The sequence below is a fragment of the Tympanuchus pallidicinctus genome, unplaced genomic scaffold, assembly GCF_026119805.1.
Source record: "Tympanuchus pallidicinctus isolate F22 unplaced genomic scaffold, pur_lepc_1.0 scaffold6, whole genome shotgun sequence".
Lineage (NCBI taxonomy): Eukaryota > Metazoa > Chordata > Aves > Galliformes > Phasianidae > Tympanuchus > Tympanuchus pallidicinctus.
Window position 1 is genome coordinate 22,180,384 of NW_026294780.1, and position 19,819 is coordinate 22,200,202.

The 19,819-nt window shown below is 36.1% G+C and overlaps 1 protein-coding gene across 4 annotated transcripts in view; it reads left to right on the forward strand.

Moving 5' to 3' along the window:
- The window catches only part of UGGT2 (UDP-glucose glycoprotein glucosyltransferase 2), a 74,428-nt gene that overhangs the window by 46,498 nt on the left and 8,111 nt on the right, over positions 1–19,819 (forward strand). For 3 of the 4 annotated variants that reach the window (XR_008211682.1, XM_052705819.1, XM_052705820.1), the window contains exons 22-34: positions 329–460; positions 1,410–1,537; positions 2,647–2,742; positions 3,787–3,889; positions 7,161–7,240; positions 8,636–8,825; positions 9,770–9,928; positions 11,003–11,088; positions 14,453–14,537; positions 16,075–16,157; positions 17,289–17,384; positions 19,016–19,100; positions 19,501–19,683. Coding sequence is in view for 3 of the 4 variants with exons in the window: in XM_052705819.1 (XP_052561779.1) it covers positions 329–460; positions 1,410–1,537; positions 2,647–2,742; positions 3,787–3,889; positions 7,161–7,240; positions 8,636–8,825; positions 9,770–9,928; positions 11,003–11,088; positions 14,453–14,537; positions 16,075–16,157; positions 17,289–17,384; positions 19,016–19,100; positions 19,501–19,683 (1,506 nt within the window). In the remaining variant the exon portion in view is untranslated. Of the gene's footprint in view, positions 1–328; positions 461–1,409; positions 1,538–2,646; positions 2,743–3,786; positions 3,890–7,160; positions 7,241–8,635; positions 8,826–9,769; positions 9,929–11,002; positions 11,089–14,452; positions 14,538–16,074; positions 16,158–17,288; positions 17,385–18,999; positions 19,101–19,500; positions 19,684–19,819 lie in introns of those variants that run through there. The other variant, XM_052705821.1, reaches the window with a different exon arrangement.

Consider the following 19,819-nt stretch of genomic DNA (forward strand, 5'->3'; position numbering starts at 1 on the left):
CTACAGATGAGAATGCATTTGAAGAGTTAACAGAAAGTGTTACTTTTCATGCAGTTGTGTGCTGGACCTTAAGAAAAGTGTTTGACTTTGGGCTCGGCTTTCCTATCATGGTTATCAATGGTTGCTCAAGGGTAAAATCTGGGCACCAACCAGTTGGGAGACCATGGCTCTGCACCAATAACATATACTTCAATTGAAGCTGAGGTGGTTGTTTTATTTTGATTTTTAGTTGCCACATAACTTAAAGTTCTGTTTAACTTGCTTCAGCTGTTACAAAATTTAGTTTTGCTGAATCATTTCACAGTCTTGTACTTTACTTTTGCTTTAGGGAATGAATGATGATGCTTTTGAGAAGAAGTACAACACTTTAGGATTGGATATAATTAAAACCCACCAGATGTTCTGTCAGGAGGTTCTTAAGCTGCTCCCTGGGCAAATGGCTGTTGTGAGCAATGGCAGGGTAAGAAAGGAATTGTCATCTCTCTGTCTTTTTGCGGTTACTTTTTATTTCCTGGAAGTTCGGTTTCCAACTAAAGAAAATGCAAGGTATTAATTTCCTGCTTTTGTAGCCTGTTGTTAGAGACCATCATGAGTATTTGTCTTGTTTTATTTCTTATTTGCTTTCTTCCTGAATTGTTTATTAGTTCCATCTCACTGACATTACTATCTGTGCACTTATGTCATGCCCACACCTCTTTTAGAGAAAATCTGATGAAATAAATGACAAAATTCTCTGAATAGATGCTTGATGTATTATTTATGACGTTTAGGAGTAAATATTGATCCTTATGTTACTTGTATTTCACACAATTGGTGCAGGAGAAACTTGTGATCAAAATAAAGTTAGCTTGGCTAGAGCAGTATTTTCAAACTCTTCTGTTTTAGGAAGGAAAAAAAACATTTATAAGCATTACATTGTTCTATAGTATTAATATTCAAGCGTAATACTTTTGGTCTTTAAATTTTTAGTATGTCTATTCTGAAATCAATAGCCCTTACTGCAGTTTGGCTGTAAATTGACTGTGATTGAAAATACAGTGTTGGGTTCAATAGTATTTGCTAGTGGCAGTCAATGCCCTGCAGTACAAATGTACTTTTGTATAAATTGCTCCTTCAGTCTTTTCTATTTTATTACTCCACCATTAGGAAAAAAAAATGATATGCTGGTATCTCATTACTGGAAACTTCTTAGTTTGTGTACTTACCTACCCTTATACATCCTAAATGACTTCGGAGATATTACTTGAAATTCCACCCATGAAACCACAGAAAGTATATAGGGCTGTAAGGAGTTGCATATTGAATATTTCGCATTCACTTAAAATATTAATACTGTTTTGCTCAAAGAAAAAAAAAATCAAAACAGTATTAGGATATTCTGTGCTTAGTAATATCATTTTTTCTCCTAGATACTGGGTCCTTTAGGTGAAAATGAATTCCAGACAGAAGACTTCAATTTGTTAGAAAGAATAACATACAGTACCTCAGCAGAGAAGATTAAAGCAGTTGTCAAAGAGATGGGAGTCAATACTAAAAGGTAAAATTATTTTGGATTCTGAGGGTTTATTATCCAAACATACGATAAAGTGCTCTGTTTATTGATAGTAACAAAGTAATAATCCTTTTCCACGGGGAATATGAACAAAGATTCAAATGTGTAGCAGTAGTACTTTTCATACCATATACTTGTATATACACCATATCTGCACTTAGGGTTTACTGTTTTATGTTATGTATTTGCTGTCCTCTTAGCATCCAAGTATTCTAAGGAGACAATTTTAATGGCTCCTTGTTTCCTTTTTAGCATTTTCCTTCTAACCTTTTCCTGTAAACAGTTCCTACCACCTTATTGTCACTTAAAGATAATTACAATGAATAATAATGAGTTTGGTAATATCCAGTGCATCTTAAAAACAAAGAAGTATATGAATATTGATATTTGAAGTAAGTGCATTGTTTTTGGAAATCGTTAGGAAAGGAGCCTGTAGAGGCATGGATAGATGTAGTGCTTTGATATCCTGCTAGGCAGTATTCACACATCTGTTGATTGAACAGGTACAAAGTTGGCTTCTAACCAGCTTCTAATCTGAGCATCTGATTTGTGTTCAGAGAAGAGAGAAAAATCACATTATTTTTACATGAAGACTGCAGAGAAATATTGCATTCCTGTGTCTGAGTGTCATTTCTGCTATTTAGAAGCACTGGCATAACTGAGCAAATAAGTACCACAAAAACAAAATCGAGAAGAGGTAGCATTATCAAGGAGATAAGTAGTGAGAAGAAAAGCATTTAATCAAATGCGATTAAATGTTCAGTGATGCTGAAATGGAACCACTGAGATAGCTAAAGAAATTCCAGTAAGAAATGCAAAAAATTTAAAAGATCTGGTTAAGTAAACTAGAAATTGTCTCCAGTTATGTGTGTTCCTAGGTGTTGTCATAGAGAAAAGAATGGAATAAGGAAATATCAGTAGATTATACAATGCAAATCGCAGACCTGAATGTCAATTCTGATAAATCTATATTGCTTCATTTTAATAAGCCTTATGTAGACAGATACACACTAAAATCCAAATGTTTTACTCCTTTTCTGATCAAACTCTTTGCAAACTGCATGTACCTTATTTATGTACCTTGTTTAATACAGTGGCAGTGATTTGATTATGAAAATAGATGCTCTACTGTCATCTTTGCCTAAAACAGAGATGAGACAAGATGCTAAATTACTTAGAGAGCAGCACAGGTGAGTTCTGTCTCTCATTATAATGCACTTACAGTATTTCCATATTAAAATTAGAATGTCCTGATTATTACAATAGGTGTTTAGAAATGTGTATAAGCATGTCTGTTTTAAAAGTTACTGATTGTGTGCCTGTGTGTCCTAGTGTCACACATTTTTACCTCTCTTTTAATAGATAAATTAGTAATACCTAATGGTTTTCCATCCTTTACCTTCATTAAAGAAGGATTACAGTCTGTGTGAATAGAAGTGCTGATGTGGAGTTGGAAAGATTGGAATACATACTTTGCATTTCCCAAAATGTTAGAGTTAACTTCACAGATCAGAAGTCTGTAAGCCCCCACTATTCTTCATTAAAATGGAAAACTCCAATACAGTCTTTTCAGTTCGTTCTGATTGCCATTGGCAAGGCTAGTATACACATGTTCATACTTAAATAACAATTTGTGGATTAGCAGGGTCACTTAATTCCTGTTCTCAGCTTGATCCTAAAATGCAATTAGATAACATTGAAATGCAAATTGTGTGGCTTATTGGCATCTGATTCCTTATGAAAAAAAATGAGTGGACTATCTTCAGCTGACAGGTTGATGCTTGGCCAGCTCATACAGTGCCACTTCTGTACTCAGGGGTGTATACTGAATCCTTGTGTTTCTGATCCTGGATTTAGAAAGTGAGTATGCCAGAAGCACAATCTTTGGCTGTCACTGTTATTGAATGAGATCTAGAACACTAGAATTTACATCTGTCATGGGATACTAGTAATAGCCATTTTAAGTTTAACTTAGCTGGAGCCAACCTGCTGGAGCAAAGACAGGTACAGTTTTTGAAAGGATATCTGCACGACAAACATGATCAAATTTCATGCTGGGCTTTTTTAGTGATTGCTGTTTGGAAAGAGGAAAATGTCTTCATAAGCAGTGAAATCTTGAGCGTCTCTCAGGTTACAAAAAAGTGCCCACAAATGTTGTGTTTTTTTAAATGTTATTTCTACAAATTTAATTCAGGATTTTCATGTCACTTATTTGTTAATTGTTTTTTTAACAGCGTAGTAAAACTTGAACCCCAAGAGAATGAACCATTCTATGATGTTATTGCTATTGTTGATCCATTGACAAGGGAAGCACAGAAGATGGCTCATTTATTGATTGTAAGATGGTGGTCATTTCTCTTAATTTGTACTTCTTATTTCCATGTTTGGTGGCAAGCAGAATTTGAATATTTTTAAATATCTACTAGGTTGTTAAAATTCATACTAAAAGGTCAGGGATGATCTAGTTCATCCTTGTAAGTACCTTATTTGTAGTTAAAATTCTGATATCCCATGAACCAGTCCCCCTTAGAAGTGAGTCCATAAATGCTCTTTATAGTGAATAGGAGGAAAGGAGGAAGTCATCTGTGTTACTTAGAGGGAAAGGATCTCCCATTTCAAAATCTTAAGAGGCATATTTTTTTTTCCATTAAACCAGATCACCTTAGTTTTCCAAGGTACCTAAATGAGGTGGTCTAAATCTGACCTACAATGTCATCATAAGAAGATTGGACTATAAACCTTTCAGCTCTTGGAAGAGTATTTCTCAGTTGATGAATGCTATCAGGTGTATCTAGAAGTCTTCCTTTGTGTGTAGCTATTGATCATCCAAAGAAAGACTGTCCTAAAAGCATAGCTCCTAAAATGGTTTTCTTTCATTAGCTGCAGAATATGACTCTACCTCAGTTCCTTTATAGTTTTCCATAAAAATGTAAATTTGTCTTCACTTTATATCCGTTAGAGTTCTGAAGCCTGCAACTTAATTTTTGCTGTGTCCTGTTTGATCTTTTTCTGTGCAATAATTATGAAAGTTTCATAAATTCTTACATTAGTTTTTCACTCCCATTTTCATGCCTTATTGTGCATTTTGTATGGAATGTTGAGAGAGTTGAGAGTCACTCTTCATACATAATAATGAAGCAATGTAAAACATTTTAAAATTTCATGAAATTCTGATCTTACAGTACTTCTTTTGGTTTGAGACTCTTGAAATAGTACCTTTTCTCTAGAATCAGATCTTTCATTTCACCAGTCTCAGTTAAAGTGAAATGTTGATACTAACAAATGAAAATGTTTTGGTTTTGGAGTTCACTGGAATCTCCATTCAGGCAAAAGTCCATCGTATGTTAAGTTGCCTTGAAGTCCTTGTAACTTGAATCAGGAGCCTCCATTTCTGGTAGTGCAGCAGGTTCTCTAATGAGCAATATCTTCCTAAATGCTTGTCTAGGCAAATGACTCCCATGGGTGTACCAAGCTCTTCAGCTATTGTAGATGCTACTTGCTGCATCGCAGCCATTTTCTTATTCGGGAAGCCAACCCATCAGAGAGAATAATATTCTTGAAGCTAAACAAATCAGAAATATTTTAATGGAGATTTTTGTTTGTTTGTTTCTTTTATTGTATTAACATATAGTGAATTGTATCTTAAGACCTGCTGTTTGTCCTCTCCAAAGGGAGACAGAGTTTTCCACGTAAGCACTGTTTTGCCTTTTTGAAAAAGTTTTGTCATACACTTCAGCACTGAGTATTTCCAGATAGGACAGCAGTCACATTTGAAGTATAAATCATTTACTCAATCTAATCCTAATTTAAATATTGCCAAGTGGCAAAGTACAAATCACAGTTCTTGCTGAGTATTTCCAATGGTTAATTAATCTGACTGTTAACTCAGACTTGGAACCATAGCTTGTAATTTAGCTCCAAGCTTTATGTATTCACCTTCTGATCATTTCATCAGTTCTATTGAATATTCCGTTGTAAGAATTTTTCTTCAGTATAAATGCTTCACGTTAAGTTGAAGTTCACACACACTTCCAAGTGATCAGTTGAATTATTGTGGTTTAGCGACTTAATGCTTCTCAGATGAGTTGTGGTAATAACTGACTGTAAGCACTTTGCCAAGTGACTTCACACACTAAATAAAACTTGGCCTTAAATCTTTTTCAAGACACGTAAACCTACATAACTCAGCCAATTGTTACAGAAATAAATATTCCCTGGAAAAAAAATCCAAATTACTTAATTCACATAAACAGACTGAACTCTTTTAATACTTTGCCATAAGAGGATTTCCAATTTCCTTTTGTTTATTGGCTGCGGAAGAATTTTCCTCAGTACTTGCTGCTTAATTAATTTATTCGTACTATTATGAGTTGCTACTTTTAAAAGCACATATTAGGCAATATCTGTAATAAGTCTTAAACCTTATTCTGCCCTGACATTATTCCTCAAGGTTCCTCTGTCTGAGAAGAGTTACGTAAGGTTTATCCATGCTAGATTCATTTGTTAATCTTAAAAGCTTTTTCAGGTAATAAATATTATTAGTGCTGTGTAGGTTCCCATTTCTTGTTTCTTCCCTTGTTCTCACCTTTATGCCGTTTCCTAGGCTTTATTTTTTGTTCTGTAGTTTTTCAGTCCTGGTATTCAGGTGACACAAAATGAGGGTGACAAACTGTGAGCAGTGTTTGGTCTATGTAAAGTTGTACCACTGTAGTAAAGAATGCATAGCTGTGGGCTGAGTACAGAAAGAAAAATATTACTTTGAATAAAAGAGCCATTTAAGGAAGCCGTTGTCTAGCTTTGTTCCAAACTTACTTACCATTATAGTAATTGTTAGCCTTAGTGGTATCCATATTTTAACTTAGCTTTAATATCTTATTTGCTTTTCTAATAATATCCATAAAGGCAGACAGAACTGCTCTATACTTTCAAATAAGCACTTTTAATCAGAAACAACATAAATGAGGATAATCTGTTAAAGGTTTTTTAGAGTACTTAAAGGAATTCTTAATTTTAAACAAAATAGATTGCTCACGAAAATAATAACGAAATCTATTGTCATAGCTTCTATATAACAGCATCCAGAAAATGAGTATTTTAGTAATAAACAGATGAATAAACTGAAAAAAAGAAGTAGAAAAACTTACAATAACTTGAACGTTTTGAAATTGGTAAAATAGTTCAAACACACCATTTATCAATTGCTGGCTGTATTAAAATAATTTTCAGAAATTCACTATATTCTGCAATTTCCTAAAAAGAGCAATTTCAGAACAGCTCTTTAAAAGTCAGTATTGCTGAAAATATACCAGGAGTTGGACTCGATGATCCTTGTGGGTCCCTTCCAAGTTGGGATGTTCTGTGAGTCTATGACTCTGTATTACTGATTTGACTCTCAGGAATATTGTGTGCTAAATCACTAACTTTTAGAAATATTCAAATCTTTATTTGGAATTGATAACAGCATACCTTAATTATTTAGAACTTTATAATTACTTTCTACTGAAGTCTGAGAAATAACAATATGCCACAATGATAATTTTGGCTGATTTACAAAGTTTGGCAATCATCAAGAACCCTGTTTTACACCAGTTATTTTTTTTTTCTGTAGGTACTGAAAGACATTGTCAATGTGAAACTCAGGTTGTTTTTGAGCTGCAGATCTAAGCTGTCAGAAGTGCCACTGACGAGGTGAGTAGTTTATAGCTTTCCTTACAAGCATGTGCTCTCAGATGGTTTGCTTAAAAAAAAAAAAAAAAAGAAGCCTTAAAAGTACATCTTCCATTAAAAAAGAAATGGTGATTAATGTTTGTGGTTTCTTTTGTTGCATTAGTTGTCTAGGAAAAAATAAACATTGCGTCAGAGAGGAGTGATCTAGTCCATCAAGTTTGCCTCTTAGAAGCAATCCCTATAGGATTCAATGTAGAGTTTTCCATGCCTGTAGAAACTTGTAGAACAGGACTGTCTGCCTAACTTGAACGCAATCCACTGAATGTATAATTAATTTTTCAGATTCAATACACTTAATTTGAAGACAAATTTCATCTAAACATGTGTACAGTCCATATTTGAGATTTAGTTTTAAGTCATTAATGCTTTAAATTAAGCTTTAAATTGCATTTTTTCTTGATTGGCTACAAAGACCACTAATTAAGTTCAGAGTTCACTCATTCCGTTACATTTACATGGACGTGAACTTCCCAGAAAGGATTCCTTTCCCTCTAAGAGGCATGTTTGAGTGCTGCTATCCATCGATCAGAAATTTTACCTGTAATCATGTTATGGGAGGGAACTGATGATAGCACCTGCCCTTTAGCTGGTAGCCTAAGAGAATTAATTGGTTACCCACAAAGCAGAAGTCCTTAGTTTCTAGTCAGTTTGTGAAAAATTGATCTCATGTCTCTTACACTGCAAGAGAGCAACTACATCATCAGTCTTGGGAGTGTCTTGTCTGAATGTTGTCACAGTCAGTTATAAAGGTAGCTACACTATCCAGGTTTTCATACTTGGGAAAATGAGAGGAAGAAGTATTCTGGAACCTGCCCTGAGGACATTACAAGAGATAGTTTCATATGAAATGCATCCATATACATATCCTTAGTCCCAGTACTTTGTGGGGAAATCGTATTCTTCTTGATGGGTACAGGTCTTTTTACCTTTTTACTTTCCACAGTTAAGTTTTTTCCATATGAAATACCGATTTCTCACGCCTTCCATCTTCAGTGCTCTTCCACCTCAGTTCGTGCTTTGGCAGAGGGGTTGGACTCGATGATCTCTGGAGGTCCCTTCCAACCCCTATGATTGTGTGATTCTGTGTGATTCTGTGATTCTGGTTCTTCTCATTTTCTCGGATATTGGTAGAGGAAGGAAATAATTGTTGTTCTGTTGTTCCAAGAATGATCTCAGTGGAGAATACAAGAGTTGAAAAGGAACTAAGAGACCTTTCCTTCCCTCTGCTCTCTGCTGGTAGTATCAGAAACTGCTGGTATATGTTGACTTTATAACATATTGTAGAAGAATATTGTGCTTGTGACTCAGACTTCATACTTGAGATAACGTGGTTTTGTTTGAACTCTTCTTTAACAGCTTCTATCGTTTTGTTCTGGAACCAGAAATAACATATGGGATCAACAAACACCTTCCTTCTGAACCTGTGGCAAAATTCCTAGAATTGCCAGAATCACCCCTTTTAACTTTAAATATGATCACTCCTGAAAGCTGGTTGGTTGAAGCAGTGAACAGTTCCTGTGATCTTGATAACATTCATTTGCAGGATGTAAGTAATAGTTTGTAAGCATTATAAAATTTGTACTGGGTTTTCCACCACAAGAAGGAAAAGAAAACGTCATGGGATTTCGCTCTGTTCTCCAAAAATGCTTTCTGTGGTAACTGATAATTTGGTCAGTTTTTACTGTTTTTATTTTATTGTGTTTTTTTCCAACACATTCTCTCTTAAAAACCCCACAAAAACAAGTATTTTAATCGTAGAATCATAGAATGGCCTGGGTTGAAAAGGACCTGAGAGATCATCTAATTTCAGCTCCCCTGCTGCCCTGCTGGGCAGGGTTGCCAACCACTAGATCAGGCTAGTTTAAAGGCAGCAATTAAATTTTTTAAAAAGGCAGCAGAATAGAAGTAAAATTGGTTTATCTGCTGTGTTGAGCTTTTTTTTCTTTACAGAAGTATTCATTTTTTGAGATAAAAATATATTGGTTAAATGTTTCTGTGTAGTAATAGAAATATGATGTCTGTATCTTCAAATAAGTCTAAATATATTGCTGTTTATTAGTACAGATTAAAATATAGATTTAAATCTATTTTATCCTTTTTTAGTTCAGATCTTATAAAATTCTATTCTTAATCCTCAGTTTCGCAATAACTAAATTTGTTTAATTCACAATTCTTATGTAAAATGTTGAAGGTGTTTGTTCCACCAAAACTGTATATTTAGAGAGTGTATGATGAAGGTAAGATTGGGGATTGCCTTACCAAAGTTCGGCTTCCTCGATAGTGGAGGGATGGATCCTTGCGATAGTGATTTTTCCTCTTTGTCTTGAATACTCTTTTTAAACTTGAGAGAACTTCCCCCTGGAAGGACATTCTCTTGGTTTGGCAGTTGAACGTGAGGTAAATCTCATACATTGTGTTTGTCCTTGTGGTAGGTTCATTTTCCCACATAGTTAAATGACATGATTTAGTAATAAGATATTCCTTCCACAGATAAAAGGAACTGTTGTAACAGAATATGAACTGGAATACATATTGCTTGAAGGACATTGCTTTGACATGTCAACTGGACAACCTCCTCGAGGGCTACAGTTCACTCTGGGCACAAAGAATAATCCTGTCATGGTTGATACTATTGTGATGGCCAACTTGGTAGGTATTCAGTACAAAAACAGTCATTACAATTAGAAGATTATGAAATTCATTTTCTTTAAATCTGTTTCTCTTACTGCAAAATTAGAAGTGTTCAAAATAACAACAGTATCCTGAAGTTGAGACCACCTACAAAACCCCGTTCTGATGTTCCAATATAGATTTGGATTTCTCCTAATTTCAGACCCTTATCTGAAATGCCTAAAGTGGGAGTCTCATTGCCCTAAGTCAATGGTAGGAAGCAGATAACTTCATACGATTGGTGATTCCACCAACAAACATAAGGTGTGAATCACTTTCTGACTAAGATACCATTTTTGTTTCAAATGATCCAGGCAAAGGAGACTCCTATTTTAGATGCTTCACTTAAGTGCTTAAAGCCTCTCTAAGACAAATCCACACCTCAGAATTGCTCTAGTTGCCTGAAGTAATTATTTTTGATGGCAGCAGTCTGTAGATCTTGTAATTTTTGAAGTGAGAAGATGTATTTTGTCTGGTCTAATTTGAAAGGGAAAAATTACTTTTGATGAATAAGATCTGTTATCAATCTGCTGTTCTCAGCTCTCTGTGAAAATTGTATCACAAGGAAGAGAACATTCGATAAACTTTGAGTCTTTAATACCAGTACTGAATACTTTCTCAATAGTAGAAAGTCTTCGGCATTTTAAAGCTTCTAGTTGTATACAGAGTTCCTAAACTGGAGAAGAGCCATGTTTACTTGGAAGTTACTACAGATGAAATTTTAAATTTCAAAGAAGCTTTTTGGGTTAGGGTGAGTTTAATAATTTACTTCTTTAATGCTCAGTTACTTATTGTTTTGGATGGAGATTTTATATACATCTCAAATCTAGCTAGAGTTAAGTGGAACACTGGGAGGAGTTAATGTGGACATACAGGAAAGTGATACGTAGTTGCATGTCTGCCATATTACTTTCAGGATGAATATGGCTGTAGGTAATGAATGGTTACTAACCTCGGTTGCAGCACCAAACGTTGGATAACTGATGTTTATATGTGTATATGGCTGATTTTGAAATGATGACAGAGCAATTGCAGGTCTTCTCTTTTTCACAGGGGTATTTTCAGCTGAAAGCAAATCCAGGTGCTTGGACACTGAGATTGCGTAAAGGAAGATCTGAAGGCATTTATCGGGTTTTTTCGTAAGTATTAATCTGTGCTTAGGAAATGTACTTGTAAACGATTCTGTTTAAGTACAGTGTATTTTGAAAGCACGTGTCGAAGGAAAAATTAGCAAAAATAACATGAGAAAGTAGAACAAGAACCAAGATTTAATGTGTGTAACAGATATCCTGTTTCATGAAAGTGTAAGTAAAAGGAATTAATAAAACTTAAGACCAGCTTTGAAAGTCTTTTCAGGAAGACTTTTTATAAATTACAGCACACTACCTATAAATTTTTGTATATATCATTTGCATGGCTAAGTAACAGAATAAAGAACAATTTCATATTGCTCCTTCAAGAATGATCTACAATTGCATGTGTATATTGAGAAACAGAGCAACTTTATGTGATAGGTTGTATTGTATCCTTAATATTCTAAATAATGTAACGATACATTTTTGGAAGTTGCTGAATGACATTTATCTCTGAAATTTTATCCATGACTGAAAGGCTGATACTTGTTTTTAATCAAGGTCTGGTTCTGAATAGAAATATCTACTGAATGTTTGCAGTTTCATTTCAGACTGCTTGTTCTGTGATGGTGGTTGTGTGCCATCTGCTTCTTGCACTTCTGAAACAGTTACTGAGTTGGTATATTTTGTTTTAGACATTGATCTTTTTCAGTATTGTTTTAGTATTAGATTCCTTCTTGTTTTGTTCAGTAAGTACCCCAATCTGATTAGACATCTCTTCTGTTTATATCGTGCTAGATTGTGATTTAAAAGACAAAATCCCTTTTGTTTCCTCAGTTGAAAGAGAACATAAAACAGAAGCATTAAATATTTACAGAGGCATAGTTTTCAAAGTATTGTTTAAAAGGCATGCTTTATTAAGAAAGAGGGACAACTAATTTACTCTGCAGCTTTGTTGTGAATACACTCTACATAAATAAAAGTATTTATTTGTAATAAACACAGACAGATTTACACTCAGAGTATGATCAGCCTTTCTTTTTCCTTTGTTTTTCTCATTTCTGAGTTGAAAATTCTGAGTGTGGTCCCTCCTCTTTCAGAGGATCTCCATATATTTCTATCATCCTCATTGCTTTTGTGTCTGTCTTCTTTAATTCTGCCCTATCGTTTTGAGTTGGGTAGCTGTAAGTAAAGACTGATTTATTGTGCAATAGTATTGTTAAATTCCTTACTGGTTCATTTTTCTGTGAAATAGTAACACCCTGTCTTCATTTTTAATATTGCTAGACCCTAAGCCATATTAGGGTCTAGCAATATTGAGCTGATATTCTCTGATATAGAGATTTACAGTCTCTAAGACCTCTTTCCTGAGAATGAATAGCTAATTACTCCTTACTTATTGTTAGTCTTGTCTTTTGTTTTCTGAGCAGCAGTTTCCCATTAAATCGTATTAGAACATTAGAACTACTAGATTCATTACGCTTTAAAAAAAAATTCCTAGTATCTAATGTAAATTTCCCCTCTGACAGTTTAAACACATTGCCCCTTGTCCTGTCACCACCTGCCTGTGTACAAAGTCAATCTCCTTCCCCAAAGCCTTCTCTTCTCCATGCTGAGCAATCCCACCTCCCTCCCTATCTTCATAGGTGAGGTGCTCCACCCCTCTGATTATCTCTGTGGCCTCCATTGGACCTGTGTGAGCTGGTCCGTGCCTTTTTTGTTCTGAGGACTCCAGACTTGGATACAGTATTCTAGATGGGGACTCATGAGGGCAGAGCAGAGGGGGACAATCACTTCCCTCTCCCTGCTGGCCACCCACCCCTCTTTTGATGCAGCCCAGTGTACAGTTGGCATTCAAGGCTGCAAGAGCACACTGCTCCGGCATGCCAGCTTTTTATCATATCCATACTCATGTTGAGCTTTCCATCCATACTAGAACCCCCAAGTCCTTTTCCACAGAACTGCTCTCAATATGTTTCTTTCCCAGTTTGAGCTCAAGTATGGGATTGCCTCAATCCAAGTTGCAGCAGCTTGCACTTGGCCTTGTTGAACTTCATATGTTCATGTGGACCCACTTCTCAAGCCTGTCCAGGTGCCTCTGAATGGCGTCCCTTCCTTCTGTTCTATTAGCTGCACCACTCAGATTGCTGTCAACTGCAAACTTGCAGAGGGTGCATTCAAATCCATTGTCTATGTCATTAATAAAGATGTTGAAGAGCACCATTCATCTCCAGCCCTCACCTGGACATAAAGCCATTGACCACAGCCTTTGGCTACAACTATTTGGGTAATTCTTCATCCGCCAAATAGAGCACTCTTCAAATCCACATCTCTCTGGGTAAGGATGTGGTGTGGAAGCTTATCCGAGGTCTTACAGAAGTCCAGGTAGATGACAGTGGATCTCCAGTCACCTCCTTGTCACTGTGGTTACACCTTGGGACTTAAAGGCACTCTTCATTTCTCTAACCTGGCTCTGTCTTGACTGCACCACACATTCCTCCCTTGGAAGAAAGCCCTGTGTAAGAAAAGTCATATTTTACTTCAGTAACTGGCATTTAGATAGCACCTATATTAACTGGGAAACACTAAAAAGCATGGCCGGCAGGTCAAGTGAGGTTATGCTCCCCCTCTATTCTGCCATAGGCTTAAAAATTAAATGAAATAGATGTTATTTAGATTTCTCAACAATTATTATTATTTTTTTTAACTGGGGCTCAGTTAAGCTCATTTCTATTACTTCTTAAAGAAAATCTTAAAGAATGTCTTCAGAAAAAAAACACAGATAAATTTCCTTTGAATCAAACTGAAAAGTGGAGTAGTTTTGTTTTATTTCTCTTAAATTACAATGGATCAGCTCAATTTTTCATACTTTTCACTCAGTGGACTGGGGTACAGTCTTTAAGGTCCCTTCCAACCCAAGCCATTCTATGGCTCTATGTTTCTATTGTCCTATAGCCCTGTCTGTTGCCAATCCCAGTCATTTTTGCTAGTTGTGGTATTTCAGCACTGTGATGAAACTTTCCCCAGACCTTCTAAAGCAGATTGGTTTTAAAAGTACACGTAGTGCCATCACTCAGCAATTTCTAAGATGTTTTCCGTCTTTGATAAACACAGGTTAATATTTTAATGCTGTATTTACCTGTAGAATGCATAATATGTATTCACCTCTAGACTGCTGCATTTTTTTAATTGGTTGATAAAATCTCATGTGAAAATCTAACCCTCACTTCTTAATTTAGAATTGTGAGCAACGACGAGCTCTGAACAAAGCTCAGAAACTTTCTGAAGTTAGGGTATAATTAGGTGCAAATGAAGAAATATTGTTTCTATAAATACCAGGAATCTTAAACCTCATACTCTAATTGAACCCAAGTGATAATTCATGCTTTAATGAGTCAGTACATTTCCATGGTTTCTTTTCCCCTCACAGCCATGAAGGAACAGATTCTGTAGCTGACCTGGCAGATGTTATTGTGGTTTTAAACAACTTCAGAAGCAAAATAATCAAAGTCCAAGTATGTAAAGATATATTTGTCTGCACTTTTCATTATATATGACTAATGCTCACACGTCTTAGGCTGTATTTAATTGGAAGTTATATACTGGAATGTATCATCTAGATTTTGTAAATTTAAATAGAGAGAGGTATGCAAATTAATGTCATTAATTTGATCCAATAGAGTTATACTAATTGTGTGGAGGTTGTTAAATAGTTGTCAGCATAGCACAGATAGGATTTGTCTCATCAGGTTTAAGGTGTTTAATACTGGTGTACAGTCTGAACTTGGTGCCTAAAACTCCCTCTCTGCTTAATAGAATAGAAAGACAGTCCAGAGGACTGCTTGTCCCAGCTCACATATTGATTTAAATTTGAGGTGACCACCTCTTGAGGCATCCAGTTCTGCCCTGTGACTGGGAAGGGATTTGACATCAAGTCCAGATGCCAATGTGGAAGCTCAAATAGACACACACTGAATTCTGTTCACGGTTACCTGTGTAAACGAAATTACTTGGCTTTTGTTCTTAAATACAGAAAAAATATGTTAGCTTATGTAAATAATATTTTGTTTAGGTGTACTCAGGATGTATGGATGTATTCTGATGTTAGACACTGAGAATGGCAGAATTATGTAAACATAAATAGAAAGAGGTATTTAAAAAAACATTTATTTTCTGAGTCTCTCCCTTGGTCTTGTAACTGAAAGTTTCCAGAATCATCAGAAGAGAATTCACTTTTTGAAGGGTGAGAGGTCTGCCTTTAAGCAACAGAGAAAGGCTGCAAGGGTGCCAAAATAGGAAACGTACTGGATCTGAAAGGTTGTGTGGTTTAAAATAATAACTGGAACATGCAAGCTGCATCGTTCAGTTAAACTGTAGAGTCACTTCAGTGTTATTTAGAATATGGCTTCAGCAGCTAAGAAGACACCACACGAAAAGAAGTCTGCAAGTGCTAGCTTAGTATAAATGTGTGTGTCTCAAAAATACTGATCATCTAATCACGGAAATTAAGGTCAGCACCCAAAACTAACCTGGCACCTTTCGTTAGATTGAGACAACCTGTATACTTGATTCAGCACCAGATTGGTCACTTCCTCCTTCTGAAAGGCTTATGAGAATCACAGTTTCCCTTCAGATAAGTTTTCTGCATGATTCAACACCCTACTGCCCTTCTGGCAGCTGATGGCTGGATCACAGAATCATGGCAGAGTCTTCTGTAAAGGAGGAAAACAAGCTATGATTCTGCTGACATGTAGTTTCTGTTGGAGTAAAGAAGTACAGAGTGTTTGAACATTCTGTTTGGTTTATTCATCACTTTATTTTTTCATAATTAGTTTCTTTGCTGCTTATAGTAGTGAGTTCTATGCAGGTCTTAAAAGTATGAAATGACAGTTTTACAGTTCAGCTTAATGCAGCTCAGTAATTATTTTACTGAGATAGGAATTGGGAAGCTGTTATTCCACCATAGTTAGATACTCCAACCAAAGTAGTAATTATTATCAACTAACTTACAAATGACATGAATTCTATATGTTTTTTTTTTTTAATGACTAGGTACAGAAAAAGCCTGATAAAATGAATGAAGATCTCCTTACTGATGGAACAACAGAAAAAGGAAATTTGGAATCAGCTACAAGGTACAAATTAATTTGTTTTTAAAAGGGATCTAAACAGAAGAAAAATGTGAAAGGACACATCCATCCTAATCTTCAGCTTGGAAAATGATTCTGAAGTGAATCTCCAACAGCATTGATCCATAACATAACCAGTTTGGCTAAGGCAGCCTTTGCTCTTCAGAAACCTATTAAAGTAGTGCTCTGAGGGAGACTCTAGCTATGATCCCTTCCCTCCATGTGCTGGAAGGAATATGCAGTTAAAGAACAATCCTTGAAATTTAAAGCAAACAAAGAATACTGTGCAGCAGAAAAAGAAAAGCTCTGGACAGCTTACCTTAAACCTGAGTTGCTATAGGGAGAGTAATGGAATGAATTTATGAAAAAAAAGTAAGGAAGAATTATGAAAAACACCTGGAAAATCCCATCACCACAGACTGCTGACTGTTATTCCTTTACCTCATCATTTGCTGTTGGTCATTGCTGACAGCAAGGTACAGGGTTATGTACCATATGTATATGTGGGTTGACCCATTGTGGTCATCTTTAGGTAATGCTCAGTATTTTAGAATTTATATATTCGGTTTCAAATGTCATAGAATCATTGAATGGTTTGGGTTGGAAGGGACCTCAAGTTCCAGCTTCCCTACCGCATGCAGGGCCACCAACCTCCATATCTAATACTAGACCACACTGCCCAGCACCCTGCCCAACCTGGCCTTGAACACCTCCAGGGATGGGGCATCCACAACTCTGCCCTTTGGGAAGCCTGTTCCAGCACCTCAGCACTATCTTGGTAAAGAAGAGTTTGTTCTGAGTGAGTGGGTATGAGCTGTTATCGTTTGCAAAAGAGTCACAGAATCACAGAATGGGTTGGATTGGAAGGGACCGTAGAGACCATTGAGTTCCTACCCCTGCTGTTGGCATGGCTGCCACCCTCTGGATCAGGCTGCTCAGACACTGGGTCTGGCCTTGAATGCCTCCAGGAGTGGAGTAAAAGATTTTGGAATCATAAAGATGTGTAATGGAAGTAAAATATGAGTGCATTCTGTCAGTGTATTTCTTCTGTGAATTTTCAAACTTCTCATTCTTTACAACCTTAGTTTTCTTTCTGTTAGATGTATATCTTAGTTGATAATCCATTTGTTTTCTTAGGTTTTCAGAAATTTCACCAGAAGAGAAGGAAAATAAAAGTGATGTACTTAACATTTTTTCAGTCGCTTCAGGCCATCTATATGAACGTTTTTTAAGGTAAGTGAAAGTTCATCCTAAAATTAAACAGCATAATGAAGCTGACCATTTCATCAGCAGGCAACTCAGCACCACACAGCTGCTGACTCCTCCCAAAGCAGGATGGGTGTGGGGGGAGATTTAAGAGGTGGAGCAAAAACTGCATATGCAAGCAAAATGAAAGAAGGCATTCATCCACTGCTTCTCCTCAGCAGGCCACTTCCAGGAAACAAAGACTCATCACACGTAATGGTTCGTTGGGAAGATAAATGCTATCACTCCAACTGTCCTCCCTTCCTCCTCCTTTACCCCAGTTTTATTACTATGTATGACACCATATGTAGGACATCTCTTTGTTCAGTTTAAGTCATCAGCGGAGCTGATGGTGCCCCCTGGTGTCCCCTCCCAGCCCCTAAAGCACCTCCAGCCCACTCTCTGGCAGGGCAGTACAAGAGGCTGAAAGCCCATGTCTTCATGTAAGGATTGCTCAGCAACAATTAAAACATTTGTGTTATCATCCCTGTTTCCATCACAAACTCAAAACTGGGCACCATACCAGCTACTATGAAGAAAATTAACTCTATCCCAGCCAAAACCACAAGACATAAAGAAGGCCCAAATACATATTTCTTAGAGAACAAACTGTAGATAGATATTCTAGAAGTTGATTGTTGTTTGGAGAAAGAATGTTCTTTATGCCTGTCATGAGTGCCTGTGCTATGTGAGAAAATAGAAGATGGAGCTGAATCTCTCTTTATGAAGATGTAGCAGCAGAGACCTCATTAGAGTTTTTATCTGTTTATGTTTATTCCAAAATATGGGTTCTGTATGCTTAGATGACCCTACTTCTGTTTAATATCTCAGTGTTCATGGATTATGTAATAAGGAATGACTGCTTTGAAGGAACTCTTGCAGTATTGCCTAATCCGTTCACCACTGCATCTGTTATTTTTCTCATTCCTGTGAGTGCTTGTCTATAGCTGTCAGATCTAGTAATTTTCCTGTCCCAAAGTGGATTTTCACAATTCTTTCATTTATGTTTGTTTGGAAAGCAGTATTTTGTACGTATTATTTTGTTTCCTAGTAGTCTGACAGAGTTGGAATGCCTGTGTTCTCTTTTTTTTCCTTCAGGCTTCAACAACTTTATTAAAGGGAAAGAACTGTTTATTTTAAAGGAGGGAAAACAGATTTTGAAATACATCTTTTTCCATGTACCTGAATTTTTTGGAGTTATCAAGGGCTTTCTGAAAATAATCTTAGCTTGAACTGTGCTTTCTTTTTCTCACTGATTTCCTTTTTGCAACCTATTAAACTTTACTAATGTATCCTAAAATCATCTCAGTAGCATAGTTAATAGTAGGTATCAATCTGTACTTTTAGTTTTTCAGGACTTCTCTCACAGTAGAAGTTATTAACTGATCCACATTTGAGACTGTTCTAATATTTCGTACTCAATATATGTGCATGGATCATGTACATCCATCTCAAAGTGGTCTTGATCTCAAAACTTGCTGTTAAAAATATACAAAAACTTTGACTTAAATCGGGTTAAGAAAAGTTTTGATTAGAAAGTTTTAGCCTCTTTGAAGTGTAGTTGAAATATAATGACCTGTGTGTATTCGTTTGTTTATTATAGACTTGTATTTCCACAGAATTATGATGCTTTCTGTTCTACGCCATACCAAAACACCAGTTAAATTTTGGTTTCTGAAAAACTACCTCTCTCCAACATTCAAGGTATAGGAAACACATTCTTTCAATAACTTTTCTTTAAATTGTGAAACACTTAGGCAAATTAGTACTACTGAGTAATCAGATAATTAAAAACTAAATTTCACAGTTGGAAATGACGTCATGTGCAAGTTCTTTCTTTTCTGGAGCCCAAATCCCAACGATTATAGATTATAGATTATAATTTATTTTCCTTTGATGGACTCAGTGAGCTTGAAATAAATCCTTTTTATGTTGCTATAGCTGAGGATTCTGCTAAAATTAAATGTGTTCATGTGACTAGTGATCATGTGATTTGATCATGGCCAACAGAGATACAACTCTGTTGCAGCATTTCCTCCATCACCTTCTGCCTCTTTGTATGTCATATAGATGTGCAACTTATAGTTTCTGAATCTTTTTCTAGGATGTTATTCCTCACATGGCTGAGACATATGGATTCAAGTACGAGTTAGTACAGTATAAGTGGCCCCGCTGGCTTTATCAGCAGACAGAAAAGCAAAGAATTATTTGGGGCTACAAAATCCTTTTTTTGGACGTTCTTTTCCCTTTGGCTGTAGATAAAATAATCTTTGTAGATGCTGACCAGGTAAGGAAAAACAATATTAGATAAATGTATGAGGAGTTTGTTTTGTTTTATTTTATCCATTTTATTTCCCTGTGGCTGTTTTATTCAAATGTTGGTCTCCCAGGACTGCAGCAGTTGTACAAGCAGAACCAGTAGT